Consider the following 17,633-nt stretch of genomic DNA (forward strand, 5'->3'; position numbering starts at 1 on the left):
GGACAGAAGTTGCAAAGCCACAGAAGTAACTTTTGCCTTTTCTTGCTGCGGCCCACACAAACGGGAACGCCTGCTAATGCTTAACAGCGTCGGCCGGTCCCACTAACGTAGTCGCAGCGTCAACGTTTCTTCTTCGTCTTCTGATGTGGACGTCTGTGGCGTCGTACGTACTAACTTACGTAGTAAGGTGCTAACGTCAAACCAAGCGAGTGAAGGAGCTCAGGTGGCGAGCCAGCGGGCGGTCGGTTGTGCGGGTGGGGGGAGCAGGGAAACAGGAAACAAAACAAAAGGAAACAAAGTACGTAGGTAGATACCTAATAAGGTAAGTAGCACAGCGGTACTGTCATGTACTTTCGTACTCCGCGTGCGATATGCGGACTTGGAGCTTGAATTGGGTTGGGCAAGGTGGCATCCGGGCCTTGCAACGAGGCTTCATCTCCGCCGATTCACCATTTATTTTCTTAGCTGCGCTGATAAGCATTGACGGCGCCTCCATCATGCCAGGACATCCGAGCAATGCCTTTTCCTGCGCGCTCTCTCCCGGGCCCCAGGGCATCCAGAGCGTCCAAATACCGAGAGCCCGCAGGTTCAGGAACCCATGGCGGCGTGGGCTTTTAGGGGCAGAGGCGCCACGAGCTCGGGAGGGGCCGCTAACGCAGGCCAGTGAACAGGTGCCATCCCAGGTCCAGTAGGGGCTGCTCTGGGGACGGGGAGGGACTGGGAGGGACTGGGACGCCCAGGGCCTACCTCCCACTGGCCAGATGGGCTCCCAACCCGGTGCGTGGCACTGACCCTCCAGTGGGTATTGGCAGTGGGTATCAGCAGTGGCTCTCCAGTGGGCTCAGCGGTCCCAGTGGTTCCAGTGGATGACTCTGGGGGCCATGTCCAGCGCCGGGCCGTACAACCAGGGCCCACCACGCCCAAATGGGCAGCTTTTGGCCCCTCTTTCTGGACGCTGGGACTCTTTGGTCAGGCTCTTTGGTCTCTTCGGTACCCCTGGGCTACCGTTGGCACACTCCCGTTGACCTCTCCCAGCTCGCGAGCCCACTGAAAAGGTACGTAGCCTGCCCACAGCCCGCCTACCAGCCCCCTTCTAGACCTGCTCCACCCGCCTTTGTTGGCTGGTAACTTTCTACTCCTCCCCAAAGACTGCATCCTCCACCTGTCTGTCCAGACTCACGGACTTCCTTTTTTCTCTCCCCCTCGGCTTTGCATTCTCCTACGTTGCGTGTCTCCGGCTTCTCGTCCTCAGCTTTCGTCTGTCCCGTCATCTCCTCGCCCTCAAATCGCCGCCTCCGCGCCGCAATTGCGTCTCTCGCGACCAGCTCCATCGCCAAATCCAAAAGCACGCCACGCCACGACCGGACCCTTGCAACTCCAAAGCCACCCTCCACCCCCCTGCTCGCTACTTTTCCACCTTCGGTCGCCGTACCTGACAGGCTACGACCCTGAACTGAACTGTACCGTTGCTCTCCTTTCCAAACGTCCCGTCGTTGTGTTTCTGCGGGGACTCGAAACTCTGCTTCGTCATCTCATCCCGCGTTTTGGATTCAACATCGTCGGCTTCACCAGTTCCCAGAGCTCTCCACCATCTTGACTGAGCCAACATCGACCGACTCGTGCCGTCGCCTCCTAGGTCCTAACCCCTTGCGAACCCTCAGGTCCTCCTTCTCAATCTCATCTCATCGCGTCTCGTCTCCTCCCAAATCAAAAACTCGGCAGTTCTTGCGATACGCCTCGACATCATGCCGACTCTCGCTTCACGCTTCGAGCTCCCTGCTCTGAACCTCAACTTTGGCAGCATCACCGACGGTACCGATATTCCGCCTCCCCCGGACTCTCCGGTTCTCAAGGTCCCGACTCCTCCCCAAACGCCTCCGCCCGCCGAGGAAAACAACAAGAAGGTCGTCAAGCAGGTCAATGAAGAAAGCAAGCCTGCTTCCACCAATGGTAATCTAGCTGGCACCAAGCGCTCCGCGGAAGACGCTGTTCCCCTGAGCCCCGCCGCGTCGAGCCGCCAAGGCAGCATCCGCCGCCTATTTAGCAGGAGCACGTTGAATAACAGTTACGTAGAGGGCCAGTTGCAGTCGAACGGAAGTCTCACAGTCGTCAACGGTGCGCGACCCTCCAGCCAGAGCGGCTCCAGCTTCATGGATGATCGCAAGTCCAAGAGGACCAGCGGCTGGTTCCGACGGATAAGGACTGGAGATTCGAGCTCCAAGCGGGCCAGCACCGTCTTCGAGGCCGCTCCTCCGACTCCGACTTTCAACAAGAAGCCCTCCGGCCCGCCCCCTCCCATGATTCCCGAGATGGCCGACCTCGAGAAGGATGAGGGAAGTCTGGGTGCCGACCTCTTCAAGAACATCAAGTAAACCAACGCGGTATGGTTTACCACATCCCAGAGCCAAGCAACAAGAACAACAACCAGCGCTATATTTGCTGTTTTTTTCGTACCCTTGGTCGTTTTCTTTTGCATTTTTCATTTTTCAAGGATTGAGACAGCTACAACATCGCCCACCCTTTTTTCTCCCTTTCTGGACGAGCAACGACGCATCCGAGCTGATTGATGTTTTGGCATTACGCCCCCTTGTTTCATTTTATTTATTTGAGCGTGAAGTTGAGCTGGGTCGAATTCACATTTTGGGAATGAGACCTCGGTGCAGAGGAAGAGGAGGAGGGCGAGATGAAGAGGAGCATGAGGAAGGCTCATCGAGATACCCAGCTCGTTCAGCGAGCTCATTTATCTGGCATGCGACACATGGACATTTCTTTTTTACACTTTGGCATTTCTTGTATTCCCATCACTATTAACGGGACCCGACCCATCCCCACGCATATTCCCCCGATTTACTGTCATCACCGCCAACACCATCACCATCACCACTACCACCACCATCATCACCTTGCAAAGGAAATTTCAGAGAGTTTTAGTTCGGAAATACGAGCGAACGGGCCGGCCGCTTGATCTATTAAGAAAGGGACATCATGTTTGCCCCCTAGGTGTATATCTCTGTGGAAAAACTTGTGCAGATAGTGGCCACTTTTGGCCAACAGGTTGGGATTGTTACAGGCCAAAGCTTTTGGAGGAGGACACTTGTCTTGATCACGAGATAGAGCAAGCTCTTGGACTTGTGCTATATTATTTAACTCTCGAATTTTCTGCCGATCCCGCAAGAATCCGTTCCAAATTATCCGTGCAGGGTCCCATTTGTTCAACCGACCCGGTTACAGGTCACGGCTTACATGGCACTGACAGACCCCTGGTCGAGGGTCCGTCGCAGGCGTGCATTTGCGCTAGATCCATCTTCATGGGCAGCCTTTCGCACGTGTTTCATCTATCCAAGTGGCGAACCAGGGGAAGAGACCAATTATGCCGGTCTGAGTCGCTCTCGAACAAGAGATTTCATGCTTGTTAGGTAGATGTTCGGCTAGAGCGAGATGTAGATCTGGGGTGGCGCAGAGTTGCCAATGTACGACTGAACAGGAACCAACAAAGCTCGCATGCAGTATCACCAAATTGGGCTATCATCCCACACGATGGCGATCTGGTTCTGTGGCACAGGCGTCTATTCCGAATCGGTTCATCTGTTCCGAATGATCGGCAAGTTGCAGTAGCGTGGCCGAGTCAGAAATCGTAGTGCGGCTATGGACTTGGAACTGAAGTTCAGGGAAAGTCTTCTTGCAGACCCATTTGTCAGTCGACCATAAGGCAATTGCTACTGTTTTTGCAGTAAGAATAAATACACATAGCGTTGCCGCTGTAGAGATCACCTCGGATTGACCTGTAATTGTCGCCATGCGCGACCTTCCAGTCACCAAGCTCGTTTCAGGCTCATGAGTTCACATTGATCTAACTTCTTTCAATGGAAATGCCCTGTACAATATCGATATTGCTTCCTTAACAGGAAGCCTCCTACGGGTCTCTCCGAATCGGACTTCTGAAGTGGGCATCTAGCACAAATAAAGGCCTACTCGGGTGTGTATGACCGCGTGTGACCATGAATCTGGATGGCCAAGAGTCATCCCTTTATCTAAATCGGATTTCTGATCCGAAACATTATCTTGCGGTCAAATTTTCAACAAGGTATGTTACGCTACGTCACAGTTGCACATAATCGCGTATCAGATCAGGTGTGTAACACTGGCCCCCCAAATTATGCACACCCACATATTTTAAGAATCTCCAAGCACGTTTCACGAAAAGCTACAGTACGAAGAGAAGTCCAGATGTCAAACCTCCGCTGGCCTCCAGCTCCAGCCCCGGGTAACATGTCATAATGGCTGGTGGTGGCACCGCCATTGTGAGAAGGAGGAAACCTTCCTTCTCACTGCCTATTTTCTGATGCCTCGTGCAGTACAGTCCGCGGTATTCCACGAACCGGATTTACGGGAAGACAGAGCTGGTGGTCCGGGTTAAATCCAATTTAGGAAGCCAGTTCGAAAGGACGCCATGTCGATGGATTAGATGTTACTCTACTTGCCACCTAAATACCCGACATTGGACACCTTTGACACATCTTTCTAGGAACCAGGATTGACGATTATATTTCCAAATACTGTTATCGTGGCAAACCAAACATTCGCAAGTGCCTTTTCGTCGGGTTTGCTAGCATTGTTAGAGCCTGCAACTCAGTGAAGGCGCAATGGGGACGCGCTTGTCAGAAATGTTACTATAGAACAAAGAACATCAAACAAATACAGCCCATGTCTGTCCAACAAAGTTGAATTGCACGCAGGTGCGACCAGGCAGCGCGCGATTCTCAGAAAACAACTCAAACTACTTCGGGTCCAAACTGGAGGCAGCAACTCTACGTGAACCTTCCACGGTTGTTTTTCTCTCCTACACCATCGTCAACATCATCCATTTCGACGTGCCTCCCTTGGACCTAATCGAAAGAACATTGCGCCGTCATATTGGATCTCATGCCTAGTAAGTTCCAGGTTCTAGAGGTCCGTCTTTAACTAACACGCTGAGATTTTCGTCATGCGATGCTTCCACCAGACAGGACCGACTTGGGCACTCCTCTATTGTACAGACTCCCACTGGAGATTGCATTGATGATTGGAAAATTATGCGACGTTTCGACCTTGCGAGCTCTCACTGGAGTCTCGAAACTCTGCAGACATCTGTTCTGTCGTCTGGCATATGAGGAAGTTCTCATTCACTCTGATCAACAGGTTCTCGACAAGCTGGAATCTTTCACTTCAGATAAAAGATCTTCCGCCATGATTGACGTGCGCGATATTATAACGTTAGTCTTTGTCCCCCGCAAAGCTTCCCTGGAGGAGAATGCCAATGAATTAGATGCGCTACCATCGTGATCGAGCCACCTCCCTGGCCAGACGCCTATGATCTTGCAATGCCAAGACGCCTCCTGAAGTCCCTCGAGTTAATGGTCAATCTCAGCCACCTTTCTCTCGATCTGTTGGAAGTGAAATCTGAGTCGGAACAGCAGCTCCTGGCTTTAATGAAGAAGGTGAACTGTTGGCCACTCCACTATTTCCACATCTTGGCCAGACGCGAGGTCACGACTCTTGCCATCAGGAACTGTTGCTCATTTACCCTCGATCACCTGAACGTCGACACCTCTCCGGGTTACTTAGCAGCAGAGAGATATCAATATCAAATCACAAAACTTGGCCTCACCACCGAAATGTCACCACTTGGAGCTATCTTGGAGCGAGTTGCCGAAGGTTTTGCACGCATTGAGCAGTTACAAATTTGCCAGGCGGAAGTGTCCGACATGGCTATGATAGTCGGCCGTAGAATACATGTAAGTATTGGTCTATATAACGCATAGATCTACCGCTTCTCTTGACTTCTTGTCTCTGGCCTGTCTTTTTACATGTGACCGGTTATTAATCTTACGGAAATAGACCAATCCAATCAACAATATCATCCTTGCCGCCCAGAAGCTTCCGACTATCAAACGACTTGCCTTTCTGCTTCATCGGCCACCTACGGCTCGATGCGTCCGACGAGGTATCTGGGAGGACGGCGCCTGGGCTTTTCCCACTACGGTGCTTTGTACGGAGGAGCAGGAACGACGATGGTGTACCATTCTGACACATCGCATGGGACAGGCCCATCCATGCCTTGAACAGATGATTATGACCTTTAACTCTTCGTATGTCGTTTTAGGAGCCAGGATTGACAGAGCGTGGACGGTTCGAGTTGACAAAGCTCCCTTCCTGGCGCTCGGTTTCTCCCCGGAATACGCGTGGGCCGAACCACCGGATATGTGGTGTGGCTGTTACTAGGCGAAATTCGGGGGCGTCACTGATGAAACAGTAGCTATTCGTTCATTTCTAGCAACCAATTCTATTGTAATGACACTGAAAAGAGAGTTACCAACTACAGCGGTTCCGACATTTCCTGATGCGTGGACCTGGTCTTACCCAGCCATCTACCCTGAATTGGTTCACAGGCGAACAACGAAACAAGGCCAAGGCGTTCTACTGATAGGACATCCTCAGCCCAACTGCTTTGGTATGTGCATTTCTGTTGCTATTGATGATGCGGATTTGTTGAGAAAACAATGTCTTCTTCGGCAAGGGGCATCGCTGACATCACGAACAATCAAGTCGCATCAAATGGTCGACAGAACCGTACTGTGATAATAATAACCTCCTCAAGACTACTGATGTCAGCCATTCGTACCACTTCACGAATCAAACATCCAGTCCATCCTTCTTTAGCTTGTCATACAACGTTCTCTGCGCTGCCGCATAGCCAGGCACGAGGATGCCCTCACCAGTCGGCACTGGCGAGTCAAACAAGGGCACCACTCTCGTTTTACCCTTGGACACCTCGAAGATAGTTCCGTTGCCTAACTCTTCGTTGACAACCAGCTGCCACATGCCCTGCGCGATCTCCTCCGGCTCGATGAGAACGGTGTCATGATCCAGCATCGCGGCTTTGGTCGGGTCATCGCGCCAAAGGGCAGTCTGGGAAATAGGTCAGTCAGTGTCAATGTTCAATTAGCGATAGGAGGAAAACTCACCCTCACCGCGCCTGGTGCGACACATCCAACTCGGATGCCCAATTCGTCGCGCAAACCGCCCAACGACCGCACAAAGCCGTGGAGGCCATGCTTGCTGGCGAAGTATAACGGGGTGTTGATGCCGGACGTGTAGCCCGCCATGCTTCCAACGTGCACCAAACATCCCTTTAGCTTGTTCTTGGTCCAGTGTCCAATGGCCAGCTGGCTGAGTCGGATGGGAGAGACGAGATTTACATCCAGCACGGCATAGTGGCCTGGATCTGAGTCTGCGGGATCCCGCGATGTGCTCTCCGGATTGGTCTCAGTCTTGGGGGACTCCCAGAAGGAGGACCACTTGGGTTCGAAGAGGCCGGCGCCGGGGACGACAATATCGACAGTGGAGAACTTTTCCAGAGCGGTTTTCCACATGTCATCCAGCTCAGGCCAGGACGCAACGTTGGTCTTATGGAAGAAGGCACCTTGCTTCCCAGAAGCACTAGGGAAAGGGTATTTCTTGAGCAGCTCCTCGGCTTCTGGCTGGAGCTTGAGATCGGCAATGAGAACTGAACAGCCCTTGTAGAGTAGGAGCCGAACAAACTCAAGGTTGATACCTAGCGGAGTTGGTTAGTCTAAGACTGGGAAGAACAACTCAGAGGGTTTTGCTCACCTGAGCCTCCTCCGGTGACAATAGCGGCCTTTCCTTCAACTGAGATTGCCATGGTAAATAACTCGAACAAAATTAATTAACTGAATACGATCGAAGGCAGCGTATTGGAAGATTATGTAAAGAACTGAGACTGTGTCATGCGGCGGTTATCGTCTTCCGAGTTCGGGGTTTTACAACCGTCTCTTCCGGATTTCCTAACGAACGGATAACTTAAGTAATGGAGGGAGGAGAAACAAAGGAAGGTTAGAGTTGGGGATCTGCGGGGTAGCTTTCAATATTAAGCCCCATGTACACAGTACATGGGCTGATATTTTCATATATGCAGGGTATTTACACACCTAAGACAATATCCCGCTGCAAATATGGCACCTTCTGATTGACGACCAACACACTCAGCACCCGGCCTTCTCCTCATCCCTAGATCCTTGCGACTCGTCCACTGCATCTTCCGGCTTTCCCTCCCGGCATGCCCAGCCATCCACTTGCCTTAGCGTATCTCGCCCCCACACTCGGCCCATAAGCGACAATCGCACGGGGACTAAGGCAATTATGATCAGGGGAAACGCGGGGGCGGCAACGGTGAGGGTCACTCCAAACACAATCCCGGTGAGGATGATTTGGGTAATGGTGTACATGTGAATACCGGCCCAAGTGACGCCGGGGGGCAGTTCTGGAAGCTCAGACGCCGGGGTGAGCAGACGGGCTATCCTCTCCAGGATGGGGTTGACCATGAGAGATTGGTAGCCCATGAACATGAAAAGGCCCGCCAACACCGATGTCTGGGCTAGGCCGAGCAATTTCTGAAGTGGCGGAGAGACGAATATGAGAATAAGCGCGGCTTGTATGAAGTGTGAGTATCGCTGTTCATATGTCCTTGCAACTGGTCTGGGTGATTGTCGCTCTTCACCGTCTTCAGCTGGCTCAGGGCTTTCGAGAACGTAGTGCATTAGCGACTCAGAGTGTAGTGGAGCTTGCGGGAGAAGTCCGTTTGCTGGAGGGATACCGAGAATGCCACAGATGATCGTGGTCGTTCCCAAAAGAACTATATCCCATGCATACCCACCAGGCTTCTTCGTGCCATAGCGTTCAACGGTACATATGATACTGCTGATCTCATGGTCGAAGTAGAACAAGACTGTGATGATGGCACCGGGTATGATCGACAAGAAGACCCACTCGATGGGGAGTTCCCAGAAGCGAACGAAGAAGATTGACCGGTCGGGGTTGGTAGGTCTAAACGACGTCTGGACCTCGAGGCGCTCATGGTCGAGCGATGCCAGTTCTCCAATATAAGGGATGCCGATCCAAAATATAATCGAGATGGCCGCGGCATATTCTGTCAGTCCCAGGCGAACGTATCGATGAAACAACGGTTTCCAGGAGTTGGCTGTTGAGAGAAGGATGGCAAAGAGGCACGTCCCAAAGGCTCCCATAATGGCATACAGAAAGGCAGCGAAAGACACGTTGGAATGCGTACGCTTCAGTTCCATTGCTGCCTTGTGAAAATAGATGACACTGTTCAGAAGCGAGAAGATGTCGGCGCTAAAATGGGTGACATATTGCATCGTCCAGTCGTGGGCATTGAAGATGGCGAGGAGGTAGTGCATCCAGCCAGCATGGATGAGCGACCATGCCATCACCGGTAAGAATTTGACCTAGGGATTTATTAGACGGGGTATTCTGGGGTGATGGAGCCTCTTACATGAAAATTCTGTTCACACAATTCGTATATATTCTCAGCCAGGACTGAAAATGGGCCTGTGACACCGAGGATTGTGAGAGGCTGTCCAGAAAACCTGAATGACTGATCAGTATCCTGTTCATTCCCAAAGACCTCTGGTCACTTACAACGAGAAGACGAGGCCGCACAGGCCCGTACTGAAGACAACCTCAATGGTGCCCCATGATTTGCCCGTCAGGACGTACAAGTCACTGGCAAATGTGATACCGGGAAGGATGTTGGTGAAGAAGATGTAGACAGCACTGGCAACGACTTGTTGGTTGAATACTTGCCAATCCGACAGATATCGTCCCTTGAGGTTCGCAATGTCTTCCTTGAGGAGTCGAAAGGGACAGAGCTTGCCTCCCACACCAAAGTACTTCCCAGATTGCTTCGCTCCATTTCGTGGCGCCGAGTTATCGTGTCCGACTTCTTGAACTTTTGGGAATGGTCTTATTTCTTCCCCACGAGATCGCTGGGTCGGGGTCCTCTGGATATCATTGGAAGTGGACAAAACCACGTTGTCGGGGTTCTCTGCCCTATCTGGCAGTGGTTCTCCCACCATTGGATAGATCAAGCAGAGACTTGTTTTGGTTTATTGAGAAATCGGCAGCCATGAAGAATGTGGTGATGGAAGAGGGAGATGCGCAGGTTGGGTACCTGGGGTATTATATCTGGGTTCACAATCTGGGCGGATTAATCAAAGAACCACGACGTTGGGCTATGCGCTTGGCATAAAGCCTATTTGCTCATAGCGGGCGATATTGATCCGCCTTTGAGTAGGGCTTTCACCCAACTCGTGGACGGATCATCGCGTGTTAGATCCTGGATTATCCATTGGTCTAAGAGGTTCCTACTAATGACGTCATGCCAAGCGGGTTATCATTGACATTTCAATGGCTTATCAGCACGTGCTTACGTGGGGCAAGGCTGAGAAGCCATCGCGACGGCAAGGCTGGCATTTTACATCAGAATTAATTCTTTTTGCGAGGCCCAATTCGAACTACGTCGCACAACCAGGGCATGCAAACTTCAGAGCGCGCGCTCATCAAAATGCACTGTGGAATACTCCCTCGGTGACCTCTGCAACCATGGCGAAATTCATTCCCCGACAAACCTTTGCGGCCCCCAATTCGATTCCCAAGACGTACTACCTCGGTCACCATGCTGCTGGCGAAGCCAAGATCGTCAAGACCCTCTCCAACATCTCCCTGATCCTCGAATGCCGCGACTTTCGCCTCCCGCTATCCACACATAACCCCCAGCTCGAACGCGCGCTTGCCGGCCGCGAGCGTGTTGTCGTCTATACGAAATCCGACCTCGGAGTCGATACTCCTAGCGCCGGCGATGCCTTGCGCCGGTTATATGGCGACCGCCTCGTCTTCTGGGACAAGCACAAGGCCTCATCGACTAAATCGCTCATGAAGAAGGTTAAGGAAGTTGCGCGGGCGGTCGATTCATTGACGGGAATGCGCGCTCTCATCGTGGGAATGCCTAATGTGGGTAAGAGCACGCTGCTGAATACACTGCGGAGGACGGGAACTCCGACTAGGACAGCAAAGGTAGCCAAAACAGGCGACCAGGCGGGTGTGACGCGCAAAATTGGCACACCGGTGCGGATCCTGGAATCGGAGGACAAGGGTGGAGTGGGCGATGGAGTCTACGTGCTGGACACGCCAGGTATCTTCCAGCCCTACGTCGACGATGGCGAGACCATGATCAAGATTGCCCTCGTGCAGGGCATCAAGAAGGGGCTGATCCCAGACGAGATTCTGGCGGACTACCTCCTCTTCCGGATGAATCTGTGGAACCCGGAGATCTACGCGCGATACTGCGAGCCCACGAACGAGGTCAACGAGTTCCTCACGGCCGTGGCCAAGAAGGACGGCAAAATTAAGACCGGAGGCGTGCCCAACTGGCAAGAGGCCGCAGCCAGGATACTGTCCCAGTGGCGCAGCGGCAACCTGGGGAAGTATGTCCTGGACGACTTGTCCGAAGACGCTGTTCAGGAATACCGAACCCGGATGCTGGAGCCGAAACTGAGCTTTAACCAGGCGAAGAAGCAACAGAAACTGGCTCGTGCGCAAGTCAGGGCCGGCGCTTAGCCAGGAATGGGTCCTGGTGCCATTGCGATGTATTGCCATGTATCTGTATAAGGGTATTTTTTAATTGTACACTAGACACTCTGCAACTCAAACCAATTCCAACTATCCCTGATAAAATTCTTCTCAATTCTGTTAACATAGCGCGTCTTTCGTTGAAACTCGGTAAGACCCCTTAGGTCGAACCATCAAGCGAGCCTGATAGGGTATATTTATAAACCATGCGTAGAGCCCAGAGGATCCAAACCTCTGTTATGGGCTGGCCTCGAAAGGATGGAAAGAAAGAAAAGTCCAAAATGAATAAACCCTCCCGCATCGTTCCTTGATGCTTGTGACGCCGGAAATGCATCCAACCGTAAAACTCCTGGAATCGTACACCAGACCGCAAAATACAACCTGCGCCAAGTGTAGGCCGTCCACACGAAACCATCCTATGCTGACATCCCATCATGCATACTGGTTCTGCCACTTGACCATATCCCGTGTCAGAACATCCATCATCTCCATACAGTTCAGCTCCTTGAAATCCTTGGCATGTGAGGAGTCCGGAGTAGCTCCAGCATCGATAACCCCGGACTGATTCTCCGGATTGCCATTTGTTTGAGGGACTGGTGTCTTCCGTGGTGAGGCTTGCCCGCTCTTTGGGTCGTCGCCGTGTATGGGGGGAGCTTCAGTAGCTAGATCGACTTGGGTCCTTGAAATGAAGTCCATGATGGCGCCGACTCGCCGTTTCATGTCCACCATGCTAAGCTTATTTGGCGGAGCCGACTTGGACTTGGAGCTATGTCGATGATCACTTGTCGCTGGCTTGACATGCCCAGTAGTCGCCGGCTCATCCCCGTTCTTCTGAATGTCGCGCGACATCGACCGAGCAGGGGATTCGCCATTGTCTGCATCTCGGTCTCTGGTGTACTGATTTCTTCCTTTTCCCTTCTTATGATTGTTTCTGGCCCCTCTCTTATGCGAACTTCCGATCGGTGGATGACTCGTCGGTGGTGTGTCGGGAATAGGTTCGGGAGCAACTGGGGGGGCTTCGACAGCCACGACTGGGGGCTCAACGCTTTTTGCAACTGGTGGTTTCACCGCGATCACAGGAGCCTCGTCAGAGGGATCTGAGTCTACACATTGGTTAGTTATGAATGTCTGGAAGTGGAGTGGAGATAAAAAAAATACTGACCATCTCCGCGCCGCCTTTCAGCACGACCTTTACGCTTGTTCGCAGCTTCTTGTCGCTGTCGCTCCTTTTCATCCTTCTCGGTCTTAAGTGGCTGGATTTTGCCATTCCGAGCCTTTTTGGAACCATTTCGCGTGCCTGCCTCGTCTTCTGACTCGTCGCGACTGGGCGCTTCCAACAGTTCAGCGGGCGGGGATGCGGATCGAGAACTTGTCCGCTGTCTTTTGACATTCGAATTGTCCCTTAACGAAATCAGCTTCTCGCCCGGTGACTGGGAGTCTACGGCGACGGACCCTTCACTGTCACTGCGACCGCGCTTGGCTCGCCTGACAGCATTTTCTAAGTTATCCTTATCCTCGGGCGCGTCCTCTTTGCTCGCCTCTATGGCGCGACGGAGTTGTTCGTCATCGTAGGCTCGGTCGCGGCTGTTCATTGTCGATCGACGCTTGGCTGCCAGCGATGCGGAGGTGGGCCTCGAGTTCTTGCCCGAGCCATTCTTTGGCGACCGAGTGCCTTCTTTGGTGATCGAGGTAGCTCGGGAGGTTGCGCGCGATGGTCGATTGAGAGGAAGATATTTGGAGTATCGTTGTCTGTTGATTGAGAAATGGTCAGTGGCGAAGTAGGGAGGCGAAGACGTTGCAGACGCTTGGTGAGGAATGTGGATTCATGTGCGGAAGGAGGGCACAACGCTCAGGCGCGCTCTAGACGAAAAATCGCGAGACCTTGACGCAGGCTCACGAGGGGATCATTTATGGGCAGGCAAAGGTAGGGAGAGGCAAGGAGAGGCGACGTACCCGTTGCTGGCGACATGGATTTTGTGCAGGTCCTTGCGACATTGTTCGCAAAAATATTCATCGGGCGAGCTCTCGGCGCTGAAGATGCCGACACAGGCGCCATGCTGCCAGACTTTGCAAATATCGCATTGAACGAAGAAGCCGGTAACGTCTTCAGTGAGCTCAATGGCGGCAAAGAAGTCGGCGTCGGGCCCATCTACGGGCGGGCGACCCGGATAGTCTTCGGAGCCACAGAGACAGCGAACTGCCTCATCCTCTTCTTGGAGGTCATCGCTTCCATTCACCATGTCAAAATTATCTGGCTGCGAAGCCTTATCGATCTCGTCGTCTTGGCCGCGTTTTCTTCTTCGGGTGAGGAGGGTGTCGTCGAGATCTTCGAGCGGCTCTGACGACAGCGAGGCGCTTGGAGTCGATTTGTTGGAGGAAGGCTTTGTTACGGATCTTGTGCTCCGCTCGAGGCGGCCGGACGTGCTCGATGTCACAGAGGAGTGTTGGGACTGTGGATTGGTAGCGCGAGCTCTCGATGATCGTCGCGGCGACGGCGGTGCCATTGAGGACGCGAAGAAGGGAGGGGGCGCGGGTAGGAGGAGAGAGACGGTAGGAGGAAGCGGTAGTGCGTGGAGAGTTGAGATGGGGTGATCAAGGGCGCCGGAGGAGTCGAGCTGGGGAAGGGCGCGAGAGAATTGGCAGCGTGCCCGGTGGTGAGAGGGCGAGGATGGCCAGCGCCGACGAGAGCGACTACTGGCACTGGACGGGACGTGACGAGGAAGAGAAGCCGGATCGGAGTCGAGGTTGGCAACTAAGCATGTCGGGAACGGGCAGAGGCGCAAAAGGCATGACACGGAAGAGGGCCAGAGAGAGAACGAGACGAGACAAAGACGAGGCCCGAGAGCGGAGAGCGGAGAGGGGAGAGGACGAGGTGACAGGCGAGAGATGGAAAGAGCGAGGAACTTGAGATGCGTGGGCAGTGGCCGCGGGCAGCGGGCAGTGGGCAGTGGGTGGTCTCACTAACAGTCTAGCGCTTTGCAGGGAGGAGCTGCTCCAAATGCTCCTGCCCACCAAAAATCCCTGCGGGGCTGGGCCTTCTTTGCATTTGCCTGTCCGTCTGCCAGCGCCCCAGCGCCCCAGCGCGTACTTGCCGGTGCCCACAGTAGCACAGTAACACAGTAGCACAGTGCCTACACATGCATAATTACCATGCACAAGCTGCCCTGTGAATTATTTGGCCCACGCTGACTAAGTAGCCGTGCTTTGGTGGCCCTGGTGGCACCCACCTCCTAACCGCACGAGCAACCACTACTATCATTTGCAATCGTGCCCTGCGAACCACGCAACACCGAACACTCAACGAATACGGCGAGCTCGTGCAGCCTCCCACTTGTCGAGCTTTGCCCTGTCACGATCTTGGTCCTACCCTCTTTGCAACTTCCTTTGGCGACCAATCCTCCTCGCTAGACCCTCTGCCCTCCCGAGTCTTCACCCGAGGTCCCTCATCGCCTCCGACCAGGTAGCCCACTTGTCCCTCGTCACTGGGTGAGTCGGGATTTGGACCCGGCAAGCGGCCAACCGCCACCCGCCCACGCAGACACGACGGCCTTCGGCGCTGTTGCATCGCTGCAAGGCTTTGGTTTTTTTTGGCAAATGGCTGTGTTGTGATGTTAGCTACTCGCCCTGCTCATACCTATGCCGACCACATCTTCTGACCCGCAGGTAGAACGTTTTAGAGCCCGACCGAACTACACGCCTCCAAACCCTTGCCCCCCTCGACGACTCGATTTTGATACCCCCCAAGGAGCACCGAGATAGAGATTTTGGTTCAACAAGTCATTCCTCGACTTAATCGCTGGCACCAGGCTCCTTGCGGTCTAGCACGACCTGTCGCTGTATTGTCCTTGCTTTTGCTGTCCAGACTCGGCTACATATACAATGTGTGATGGGTACGCTTTCCCCTACGTCTTCCAACGCCTCCCAGTTGTTTGTAGGCTCTAGTCTGTCTTGGTCCTCTTGAACGGTCATCAACTCAGGGACATGGTTGCGGTCGATGGCATTCAGCTCTTGACCCCCACCTTCGTCGTTGTCATGCCTTCATTCCCCGTCCTCATGACAGGCTTCCTTGGCGTTGTAGCGTTCTATTTACTAACGCGACGGCCTCGTTACTTGCGAGCAGATCATAGCCCCATAATGTCACCAGATACCGTCTCGTCGCTATTCCCAGACCGACCGATTCGGCCGTTGCCGAAGCGTCGACTTCGAGAGAGACTCTCCCCCGAGGTTGCGGGTTCGATCAAGTACCCCATCTCAACACACGAAAACGCCCCTCTCTTCTACTACCCTCCATACACTCTGAAAGATGAGGGAAGCCCACCAAGACCCGGCTCTACGAGCCCTGTGGAGCAAGTGCGCCGAAACGAACCAGGGCGTAATTATACACCCCGGCGGAACGGCGTAGGTCTCTCAGACGCCGACGAGGACGAGACTGCGTTGCGAAGCACCTTGGTGACGAGATCCCCCCCAGAAATCCTATCTCGTGCGGCTCGTCGTCCATCAAGATCAGACCAAGCACGTCACCCAAATCCTCAACCTCCTCCATCAACAACGTCATCTGTCGACGGCTACGATTCATTTGAGAACACCAACAATAAGAAGAAGCGAAAGATACCCTCCGCTGGGGATCCCACTCTCAATGGCACACATGCGCTGAACAACGAGATCAGCTCTCTGGCAATATCGTCCGGACCACAGTCCCCAGGAAGCGAAGTGAATGGGGACAGGCCGTATTCCCAAACCGCGGGGTATCCAGGTTCGGGGACTTTTATGACCAACAACCAAGGGATATCGGGACCGGGTAGGGGAAGACTTGGGCGGTCTCGAAATGGGAGAAGTCCCTTACGGGCGCTCTCAGATGGCAACAACGCATGGGCTGGTCGGACATCCAAAACTGCCCCACCACAGTGGGCGTCCCCTGGTAAGCACCTCCTGTTTGCTGTTCCTACGTGCTTGCTCTGTATTTCACACGATGGCAAATTTCAGCCAGTCACATGAAGAGCCTGGCCGCAATTGAGTGTCTGCGCCAGTCAGCGTTTGGGTGTTGCCACACGCGGTTCCTTTGTCAGCCAGTCATTCGGCCGAGGGCAGGAAGTGATGCAGGAATGCACCGTACTTGCTGCAGCACAAACACTCGGCTTTACGACTGTGGTCAACAAGTGCAACTTCTATCCCGCATCATTTTTCCCTTTGACATCACCGTTTAAAGACAACTTGTTTTGACTTAATGTTCCGACCGAGATCCCAAACATTTACTAACCCTTCAACAGAGCACGAAGGCACTGGTATCATTTCTAACGCCATCGCCAACGCCGAGAAGCTACGTCCCCAGGGTCAAGAGAACGTCAGTCTCCTACAGCAACATTCATCTGCCGAAAAGGCGACGCCCGCGTCGACCCAGTTTACTTTCACCTGCGACTCGCAGGTTCCTGGCACTGTCCAGTGGCCAGGTAAGCCCGCATGTTTCCCTTTTATGGCAAAGTGTGCTAACACAAGCCCCAAGGTCATTCAGCGAAGCACAGCATGGGCACTCAGACATCGTCAAATGCGCCCCCAGGCGTTAATGGCAACAATGTGCTCCACGATGGCTCATCTAAGGCTGCTAGTGGCGGCTCTGGTAACTCACGCCGGAGAGAACGCCGTCGATTAGACAAGGAGCTCAATATGGCTGCCCGACACCGCCGAGAGCTCGCCGCCAACACGTACTTCCAAAGCCCTGTAAAGATGACAGACATCTGGATCTGCGAGTTTTGTGAGTACGAGCGAATTTTTGGCGAACCACCAAGAGCTCTTATCCGAGACTACGAAATCAAAGATCGTCGCCACCGACAGGAAGAGGCCGATCGCAAGCGTTTGCTTGAGAAAGCCAAGGCCAAGAGCAGAAAGGGGAGAAAGAATGGTAAGGCCCCAGCTAAGGGCGGCCAGGCCTCCCAAACCCCAGCTCAGGACCAGCCCGACTCTTTGGGTGAGGCGGAAGCTCCCCCAATGGACCCCGGCAACAGTCATTCGACGCAATCGGAGGAGGAAGACTACGTGGACGAATTCGACGATCAGTATCCGGACCCGCCACCAGACCTCCCCCCAGGGATAGACGACAGCGGTGGGGAACGCTTACCACCAGCAGTCAAGACCTAGGTGTCGAGACTTAT

The 17,633-nt window shown here is 53.5% G+C and overlaps 4 protein-coding genes across 4 annotated transcripts; 3 read left to right on the forward strand and 1 right to left on the reverse strand.

The window, feature by feature from the left end:
- Positions 1–1,438: 1,438 nt before the first annotated feature.
- BGZ61DRAFT_185780 (uncharacterized protein) lies at positions 1,439–2,528 on the forward strand. The gene is made up of 2 exons (XM_046237747.1): positions 1,439–1,460; positions 1,662–2,528. Exon 2 carries the CDS (start codon positions 1,746–1,748, stop codon positions 2,370–2,372), a length of 627 nt encoding a protein of 208 aa, XP_046107693.1. The 5' UTR covers positions 1,439–1,460; positions 1,662–1,745; the 3' UTR covers positions 2,373–2,528.
- A 3,767-nt stretch (positions 2,529–6,295) lies between these two features.
- On the reverse strand, positions 6,296–10,165 carry BGZ61DRAFT_415494 (uncharacterized protein). Its single transcript, XM_046243355.1, has 7 exons — positions 9,499–10,165; positions 9,353–9,446; positions 8,050–9,305; positions 7,861–7,907; positions 7,651–7,689; positions 7,005–7,594; positions 6,296–6,948 (listed from the first exon to the last, which is right to left on the reverse strand). The coding sequence occupies exons 1-7, from the start codon at positions 9,933–9,935 to the stop codon at positions 6,673–6,675; spliced, it is 2,739 nt and encodes a 912-aa protein (XP_046107694.1). The 5' UTR covers positions 9,936–10,165; the 3' UTR covers positions 6,296–6,672.
- Positions 10,166–10,343: 178 nt separating this feature from the next.
- On the forward strand, positions 10,344–11,579 carry BGZ61DRAFT_446790 (P-loop containing nucleoside triphosphate hydrolase protein). The gene has a single exon (XM_046245242.1). The coding sequence runs from the start codon at positions 10,462–10,464 to the stop codon at positions 11,473–11,475; it is 1,014 nt and encodes a 337-aa protein (XP_046107695.1). The 5' UTR covers positions 10,344–10,461; the 3' UTR covers positions 11,476–11,579.
- A 4,042-nt stretch (positions 11,580–15,621) lies between these two features.
- Positions 15,622–17,619, forward strand: BGZ61DRAFT_529825 (uncharacterized protein; the record flags this gene model as incomplete). The annotated part of the gene is made up of 3 exons (XM_046253464.1): positions 15,622–16,405; positions 16,755–16,934; positions 16,988–17,619. The coding sequence occupies 3 exons, from the start codon at positions 15,622–15,624 to the stop codon at positions 17,617–17,619; spliced, it is 1,596 nt and encodes a 531-aa protein (XP_046107696.1).
- Positions 17,620–17,633: the final 14 nt, after the last annotated feature.

The sequence above is a fragment of the Ilyonectria robusta genome (genome assembly GCF_021365365.1).
Source record: "Ilyonectria robusta strain PMI_751 chromosome Unknown BGZ61scaffold_5, whole genome shotgun sequence".
Lineage (NCBI taxonomy): Eukaryota > Fungi > Ascomycota > Sordariomycetes > Hypocreales > Nectriaceae > Ilyonectria > Ilyonectria robusta.